Source organism: Camelina sativa, chromosome 8 (genome assembly GCF_000633955.1).
Source record: "Camelina sativa cultivar DH55 chromosome 8, Cs, whole genome shotgun sequence".
Taxonomy (NCBI): Eukaryota; Viridiplantae; Streptophyta; class Magnoliopsida; order Brassicales; family Brassicaceae; genus Camelina; species Camelina sativa.
This window is the reverse complement of record NC_025692.1, coordinates 14,170,876-14,179,876: the sequence shown is the minus strand read 5'-3', so window position 1 is coordinate 14,179,876 and position 9,001 is coordinate 14,170,876. Positions and strand designations below refer to the sequence as shown.

Sequence of the window (9,001 nt, the reverse complement as noted above, 5' to 3'; positions counted from 1 at the left end):
ATCAAAAGTCAAGCTTAGTGACTCTAAACAAGCTCACTAGGGAGGAAGTCCCTAAGGTATCCATGTACATATTGTTTAAGGTTTTTGGTATTTTGATTTTTGTTTTGGTATTTTCATGATCATGGAAGCAAGGGAGGCCAGATAGAAGAGGAGAAGAAGACTCGGCAGCCAGCTCGACCCCCCCACTCGAGCACGTACTCGACCGAGTCCCGGTCGATTCCCATCGTCGAGCTGCCTCAATCTCCACCTCCAAGTCATCAACAAGACCCCAACTACACTTTTGACAGCATGCAAGAGGATGTGGACAGTTTCTTCTCCAATCCTTGAGGTACCACTATCACCTTCCCTTGTAAATACCATAGCATTTGATGTTGTGTTTTGTTTTTGATTTTGAATCCTCTTACAAATTTCTTTCACACAGAGGACTGTGTGATTTAAGTTTGGGGGAGGGTTTGAGATAGCATTTGATGTTGTGTTTTGTTTTCTTATTTCAAATTTTTAGCATCATCATGTTAATACTTGCATAGCATCTAAGGCATAGAAAAACCCTAAAAATTTGAAAATTTTTGCAAAATTCTTTATAAAAAAAGAGTGTTCATGTAGTTTGCATTGCATAATAGCATCTTGTTTAGCATGTTTCATGTAGGATTGTATAATATTTGCATTAGGGATCTATGATGAGTTTTGCCTTGTTAGCTTGTTTAATTCACTAGACTAGGATCAATGTCCAAGTTAATAGTACTTTGATGCTAGTTGAGTGGTTAGAAGCATAAGATTGAACCAAGCCTTGAATTCCTGCATTGCATTTGGTCTAAATTGAAGCATGTTGTGATTTGATGCCATTTCCTACTTATAAGAACTTAATATTGACTGTTAAATATCAATGTGTGCATTGCTTTAAACTCATGGATACCATATACATATTTGGATCATCTTTCTCCTTTTTACCACTCTTGTTGATCCAAGTAGCTGATTGAATCATTAAAATCAGTTTCCAATACCCTTAACCAACCCTTCTTTCAAGCCATGTTTATTCTTGAGTGTGTAAGGCCTATTTTGGGATTGAGCTTGGTAGAAAGTGTTAGGTTTGAACTGACAAGAATAATGCCTTGTGTAGTTCTAGTTTGCATTTTCCAAACTAGATAGGACTAGGTGATTTCATTGTTGGGTTTGGGATTTGGTTGTTTGAAAAAGAAAGAAAAGAAAAGAGGAAAAGAGAAAGAAAAGGTTAGAGTCTTTAGGAGGGGAATGTGTTTAAGTAAAATCAAAGTCTAGTGAAAGAATGGGAAGTATGACATTGTTTAAAGATGGTTTCATTCAAAAAAAAAATAAGAAAGAAAGAAAAAGAAGAGTATAGCAAAATGCTTTTATGTCTTAAGAATAAGAAGAAAAGAAAACCATAGCAAATAAGTAAGAATCTCCCATTCCACTAGAAAGATCAAATAAGAAACCTCTCCTAAGACTTTAAAATCAAAAGAGAAAAGGGTGAAAGAGAAGAGAAGAAGTTAAAGGGTAGCACTAGGATCAATTGGGTTTAGATTGATAGGATAAACACTTTGGGTGCCTTTGGGTAGACAAGGTTTTGTTCTTGTATGTGTCTAAGTGTTCTTACCTTTAGCATTCTTCTAAAGCTCAATCCATTTTTTATGAGAGAACCTTGATATTGATAAACCCCACTCTAAAGAGAGACCATCATTGTCTCTAAACCTTTTACTGCCAAGCCAAATGAGTTTAAGCATTGCATAGAATTGATTCATGTTCTTGATTAATGAATGTTAAAGGAAATGGTTGATTTGAATGCATGTGGATATCTAAGGCTCAAATCAGTAAAGGTTGTGATATGCTTGTCTAAAATCTTTAAGTACAGCTCATTCAACTTGCATCATAGTACTAGTAACTTGGACATTGATTCTAGATAGTCTATTTGCAAGCTTTAGGAGCTGAGATCCCACTTTCAAACCTCACCTACCTTCTTTTGTCTTGATTATTTGCTTGAGGGCAAGCAAAGACTAAGTTTGGGGGTGTTGATGTTCATATATTTTACCTTGTTTTCCCTTAGTTTATTCACAACTTTTGCATCTTTTGCTATCCATTTAGGCCATTATTGTGTAGCTTTAGGACTAATCATGCATTAGAGTATAGTTGCATTGCATTTGCATCTTTTCATGCATAAACAGGTGATTTTGGAGCTTAAGGAGCATGGAAGCAATGCTGAGGAGAAGTGAAGCAATCATGAGGAGAAAGCAAGAGAGCTAAGGCTGAAGAACCAAGGTCTGGAGCCCAACTCGACTGCCCACTCGAACAGACACTCGACCGTGTGCGGAGAGGGACTCGACTGAGTGGGAGGAGCACAAGAGGAGCCAACTCGACCGGTCACTCGACCGAGCACCAGGTCGAGTTGGTCGAGCCGCGTGACTATTTTGTCTTTTAGTGTTTTTAGGGCTTCCACTAATTTTTCTATATAAGGGCTTGTACCTGCAGCCACCAAAGGAGTCCAGCTTTTTAGAGAGTCAAAAACCTAGTTTTTACCTTTTGGGGTTATTCCTTTTGCACTTTTATTTTCTTAGATCTTGTACTTCTTTTTAAAGGAGAAAAAGACTAAATTCTTCAATATTGTTGGTTTCATAACTTTCTTAATATTGAGAATTTGAGTTTGGTTCTTTCTTCAATATTGTAGATCTTTGATTTATCTTTCTAATGATGCAAGTTTCAGTATTTTCTGGGTTTATGACTTTGATGTTCATCATGTATGCTTGTGAGTAGTTGCTTAGGATCTTGAGGATGGGTTAGGCTGGGTTGTGTTTGAGGTTTGTCTGATTTGGTCAAGCTTGATTGTTGTAGATCTCTTCTAGGCTAGATGTTCTTAATGCTGATCCTATATCTGAGAGGGTAGGATCTGATTTCAAGCCTCTTAGCATCACACCAATGTCTAAGGAGCATAAATAAGACTAGATCTAGAGACTATCATTAGGCTTGCTAAGAGATTAGAAGTCTTGTTTGATTTTTGACATATTGCTTAATGCCTGCTTGTGTAGATTCTTTACTTTGTGAGAACAAGTCTAGAGATGCATGAGTTTGATTGTTTCTTGCCATGAGAGTGGATTAAACATGTCTTAGAAATATATGTCTAGAGATTAGCTCAAGTTGTTTGAGATTTGTTGACCAAGTTAGATGACCTCAATCATTAGTCCAGCCCATGAATCCCTCCTCAAGACCTTCCTTGTTTATTGATTTCTTAGCTTAAATCCTATTGTTTGATCGTTGTTTGATTTGCTTTTGGTATTGCTCTGTTTTTCTTGTGTTGCTCTATTTTGCGTACTTGTCCAGCTCGACCCTGCACTCGATCTACACTCGATCGAGTGCTTGCTCGAGTTCCAACCCAGAACTTGTGTTTATGATTAGTGTTTGTCCTGTTTCATTCTAGTTGCATTTCTGTTGCATTCATTTAGTATCTTGTTCATTACTTACCTTGCATTAGTTCAATACATGCATTTCCATAGTTTCTATTTCTGTTTTAGCTTCATAATTATCATAGTCATTCTGTTCCATTTGCATTTAGCTCCTAGTTCTTGTAGTTTTACTTTCTGCATTTTACATTTCATCATAGGATTGTTAGTGACAAACAAGCTTTACATCTGGCTTGACTTAGACTCATATGCACATCTTGATTGATCACAATCACTCAGATTGGATTGACACCTCTTATACTACAACTGCATAAAGGGAATTGAAACACCTTTCCATCCATTCATTCATAAGTCATCATTCCATACATCATTCACCACCACAAAAAAAAATACCTGTTTCAGTAAGTGAGTTAGATTCGATTTCAAGAGGAAGTGGAGATTTATGTATTAGTAAGTAATGAAATGTATACCATGTAAGGTATTGTTTGGTTTCATCGACGTTGGTGTCAAAGAATATGCGTGTGGAAGATGTTGAGCTGAGTGCCATAGCAGCTGAAGATAAGGTGAAAAGTTTTCTTGTTAGATACTAAATTTCTATGTTTTTTCCTCACCAAGATTATGTCGACTGTCAGGAGAGATTACATACGTCCTACTGTTTTTGGGTTTACAGTAGTGATGAGGAGGACAGCTGGTTTGACTTCACTTTGGTTCCATCTTTCTCTAAATAGCGCAGCAATGGTTCCCAGAGGTATATATGAATAGTCTGACCACTATATATGAGTATTATGTTATTTTGTTTGTTAAAAACTTGATAGTAATGGGTTTTCCAAAGGGAACAATGGTAGAATGCATTACTCTTTAAGTTGGAGATGTAAGAACACTCTATCACTTGATCGGCTGCCTTCCACTTGGAGAGCTGTTTCCAGTGTTGAAGCGGAGTAGATATTGTCGCCAACAATTAGGCGTAGCTGGCCAATGAAATCTACGATATACAGGGCAATAAGAAGGTATTAAAATGGATCAGAGTTTATAGTTTTAATCAATAAAGAACATTTTCAATTAACTTACCAAATAGATCTACATTTGTGTCAACAATAGAAGTGAAATCTTCATAGTTACAGAACCAAAACTTTGGTTCATCGATCTGATGGTCACCAATAGGCTCCAATACCATTGATGTTTTCTCCGTAAAGACGATCCCGTGTTTGTGGTATGAGACTTTGTACACCTTTTGGCTGGGAATGATCATGAAATTGTTGAGGGTGTAAACAGAGTTGGATTTCAGATGACCTTCGTAGCAAAATAGGCGGTTTGCTGGTATGTAGCCTTGGACTGCATTAGACTGTAAGTTTGAAAGTTAGGTTTCGTTTTTGATGAGTGTTTATTGGAAACATATATGGTAAAAATACCTTAGAGTCGATGAGAAGCAGTTCTACGCCCATAAGCATGTTTCCTTTCTTGAAGTTTCAGAATTCCCAAAACGTCTTTTTTGCAATAGTTTCCATCAATGGTATCAAAAATCTGAAAGGTGAATGGCTGGGGAGGGATATGTAGTTTCAATTTTGACATCTTTAGATTGTGATGGTTTTCTGTATTTTTTGGGTTGGTTGTATAATCGGAGAGGGTAGTCGATTTTATAGGGTTAATTTCTGAAATTGTTGATGACGTTGAAGATAATGGCCATTAAATTGGACTTTGAAGAAGACGAAGTGGAGAAACTCTGAAGTTTCATAACTGTTATTTTATAAAAAATTTCTGGGTAAATTGAATCGATTGAGAGTTTCAGGTTTGTGGAAGATAAGTTGATGAAGGCGGTGGAGAGCGATGGAAGAGATGTCAATAAAGAAGGTTTTTTTTTTCATGAATGTTAAAGATTGGAGGGCTCATTGACAATAAGTTTAATAAATGAGCTAAAATAATATTGCCAAGATGGCTCAGGTAATTGGGTTGTGTGTCTTTTTATTTTTTCCCTTGTGGTTTTATTTAAAAGGAAGAGATATAAGAAATTGACGTGGCATCTCCAAAGGTGTTTTAGAATTGGCTAATGTGGATAGCCTGAGGAGCCTCAATGACTCCTTTTTATTAGTAAGTAATTTATATATTAGTTAAAAAATTGAACATTAGAGAATTTTTTTTTGAAGTAAAATCACAAGAAACCAAAATAATGGGGGTTTTATTCATTAATTCTAGTATATGAACATTTGTTTATTTCCAGCTGTTCTTCAGCATTAGAGTAGGTACAATTGGAGTTTTCATGAAAATTTCTCATCCAAAAATAAAATAAAATAATAAGTAGTATTATATAATTGTAAGAATTTAAAAAAAAGTAGAAAAAAATTTTATTTAAAAAACTACAAGAGACTTTCACCTTTTTTTTGAAAAACTCTCATAATTCAAAAATATTATTTGTTTTTTAAATATTTATTTTATGTGTGTGAGACTTACCACTACTTTTGCTCTTAGTTTCATATATTATTGTCAATATTCTCTGTATCTTTGGCGTTAGAGTAACAAAAATGTTTCTTGTGCAATTTGCTAACTTCCCAAGTAATAATTTTAAAGTTTCATGACTGTGAAAGAATAAAATAATACAATTTGGTTACTCAAACGAAAGAAAAAAAAAACAGGACCCTTCAATACCACCACCCTTCAAAAAGACAAAAAAAAAAAAAAAAAAAAAAAAAAAAAAAAAAAAAAAAAAAAAGAAAAAAAAAAGAAAAAAAAGAAGAANCAAAAAAAAAAAAAAAAAAAAAAACAGTACTTTTTTCCTTTATTTTGTAGAGCTAAACTCCAATAATGGCTTGCGCCAAATCTGGAGTGAAAAAAAACATGAAAAACAATTATAATATGAAAAGTAACCAAAGAGAGATTCTTAGACAACTCATCAACGTTCTGATTCACAAGTAACAGCGGAAAGCTTGGAGACCCATTTGTTGATGAGCGACCTTCTCCTTGTATTCCACATGGTCCTCTTTTGTGAACCACGATTATTGTCCTCTACGAAACCTTTAACACGGTCCATAGCAACCTCCATCGTTTGGTCTGACATATTCGCGAAACAAACTCTGAACCAACCAGGCTCATCGCAGTGACATGATGAGCCTGGAGAGATGTTAAGACCGACTTCACACACAATCTTTGTCCATAAAGAGTGCTCGGCCTCGAAAGTGTTGGATTTCAAGAGGTGTCTTAAGTCAACCCAACAGAACAAACCTGCGTTGCTCTTTAAACAACCGATCCCTGCTTCCTTTAGACCCGAAACCAGCCTGTCTCTTCTCTCTCTCAGCCTCTTCTTGTTCTCTTCCAAGTAGTTGGTCGTGAATCTTTCGTCAGACAGCAAATTGGCTAGCAGATGCTGAGTCTGGGAAGAAATGAGTCCAAAACTGGACATTTTGGTCGCGGCTGACACCACTTTCTCGTTGTCCGAGTAAATCAAGCCTACACGAAATCCAGGGAGGCCTAGGTCCTTGGACAAACTGTAAACAACATGGATTTTCTCATCCAAATCCATGTTCTTGTCCTTAGCCACTTCTAGAACGCTGGTGAACTCAGGAGCGTCAAAAACCGTTCCCGAGTAGATCTCATCGCTCACCATATGGATTTTCTTGGTGGATGTGAAGGTCAGAAGCAGATCAAGCTCTTCACGGGTGGTAGAGGTTCCTAGAGGGTTTGAAGGGTTCGTTATGAGAACTCCTTTAACGTTTAGGTTAAGTTTGTGAGCTCGTTCGTAAGCATCTTCTAGTGCATCCTCCGTTATCTTGTACCCATTCGAGCTTACACAGTGGATAGGAACAATCTCTACTCCTGTCCTCCATTTGAGATCTCTATCAAACCTTCAAGAGATGAACCAAAGAAAGAATTTAGTCTTTTTTTTGTAACCAATGCTAATTCATTTTTTTAAGTGTAAATATATACACGTACCCTGGGTAATAAGGTGCAGGGATAAGAAAGGCATCTCCTGGATTAGCAAGGCAGAACATTAGAGTCTCGTTAGCCGAAGTTGAGCCAGCTGTGAGCACCATCTTGTTCGTATCAAATTTCACTTTGTTTCCTCTTATTTTCCCCATGAATTTCGCCATACCCTGTTGCATAAAAGCAAATAATAATTAGTTTCGTAGTTTGAAAAAGGTTAAAAAAAAGAATATAGTTTCTTATTATCCAATAAACCAAATCCGATCGAACTCGACCAAAAAAGAATATCTCCCTTTTTGAGAAAAATGAAGGATATGTTTCACTTAAAACGGTTCCTAACATTTTAAATAAAAACAATAAAACTTAATGTTTTATTTTGGTATATATATATTCATAAATAAATAAAAAACGAAGGTCAAAACTAAAGTGAAACTCGGACTAAACACTCTCAATATGTAGAAGTAGCTGATGTTACTTACATCCTTGAAAGCTGGTAAGCCATGGTAATCTTGGAACAGAGCTAAGTTTCTAAACACCGACTCTTCATTTTTCTTCAGACCCAAGACTTCTGGATGCTCTTCAAGCCAAGACTCTATTAGGTCAAACGAAAGCTGCACAGGACAGAAACAACAACCGATCAGTGGGTGTTCAGCCAAAAAGAAAATAAAAAAATGGTCATAGATTCACACAAACCTGGTTTTCAGCAAGACCCATTTGAACAATCCCACTAGGGTTAAAAGTCTCGTGGAATGGATTCTTCTCGTATTCTTGCCATCCAAGGAAGTAGGATGAGTCTTGTCCATGAGAGTCGCCGATAACTTTGCTTGACAACATTTTTTTTTCTTTTTTTATTAACTCGGTGATCACTATATAGCAAGTACAAGTACTTTCACTTGGTAAGCTCAGCAATAAAGAGAGAGAGAGAGATAGAGAGAAGTAGAATGAAAGTTTTGGTAGATAGAGAAATGTGAGCCCTGTTGAGGAACAAGGACGAAGAATGGTGAATATATAATGGAGAGGGAGACTAAGGGAGGTGATCTATTAGGAGACAATGTCCCGACAGTATTAGCTATAGTGATACTAGACGGTGTTGATTCTTTTGACCAAAAACGCACACGTACAAATTATATTTAATTATTCTGACCCACACCCACACGTACACTTTGTTTCTTCCTTTTAATGCTTATAATAATTTAATCGTTTTCTATGATATTTTTTTTCGTTTTTTCCTTAGTACTTTAGAGTATGTCATTTGGACGTATTATGTGTTCCCTCATTTCCTTTGTGTTTCCGATGTATTTGTTATCCTATCTGTATTTTTATTTCTATTTTAGATAGTTGACAGGAAGGACGTAAAACAAAACGTAGATGCATATTATAAGACCGGGGATATTTTTAATCATACAATTGGTTTAAACAATTTGAATCATACAATATATCAATCAAGCTTAATCGGGCTGGTCGAGAAAAAAGATAACGCAAGCAGTTATCAACATCTCCACTGACGCTCTCGCTCTCTTCAAGAGACTAGACCGTCAAATCCGAGATGCTCTTCTAGCCAAACAACATCGCAAGCAGTTCAAGCAGCTTCTCCCAATTTGGCTCGATTATGACTAGTCCTCTACTCAACAAAAGGCTTTGATTCCAATTCTCCTTGTTTTTTATTATTTTTTGGCAAGATT

At 36.2% G+C, this 9,001-nt stretch overlaps 1 protein-coding gene across 1 annotated transcript; it reads right to left on the bottom strand.

The window, feature by feature from the left end:
• Positions 6,156–8,290, bottom strand: LOC104707149 (1-aminocyclopropane-1-carboxylate synthase 11). Its single transcript, XM_010423431.1, has 4 exons — positions 8,013–8,290; positions 7,799–7,930; positions 7,329–7,489; positions 6,156–7,240 (listed from the first exon to the last, which is right to left on the bottom strand). The coding sequence occupies exons 1-4, from the start codon at positions 8,151–8,153 to the stop codon at positions 6,292–6,294; spliced, it is 1,383 nt and encodes a 460-aa protein (XP_010421733.1). The 5' UTR covers positions 8,154–8,290; the 3' UTR covers positions 6,156–6,291.

Coding starts and splice junctions, on each gene's coding strand:
- LOC104707149 (XM_010423431.1), bottom strand. CDS start 8,153: ATGTTGTCAAGCAAAGTTATCGGCGACTCTCATGGACAAGACTCATCC. Junction 7,490..7,798: donor GCTTACCAGCTTTCAAGGAT/GTAAGTAACATC, acceptor TTTATGCAACAG/GGTATGGCGAAATTCATGGG. Junction 7,241..7,328: donor CCTGCACCTTATTACCCAGG/GTACGTGTATAT, acceptor CATCTCTTGAAG/GTTTGATAGAGATCTCAAAT.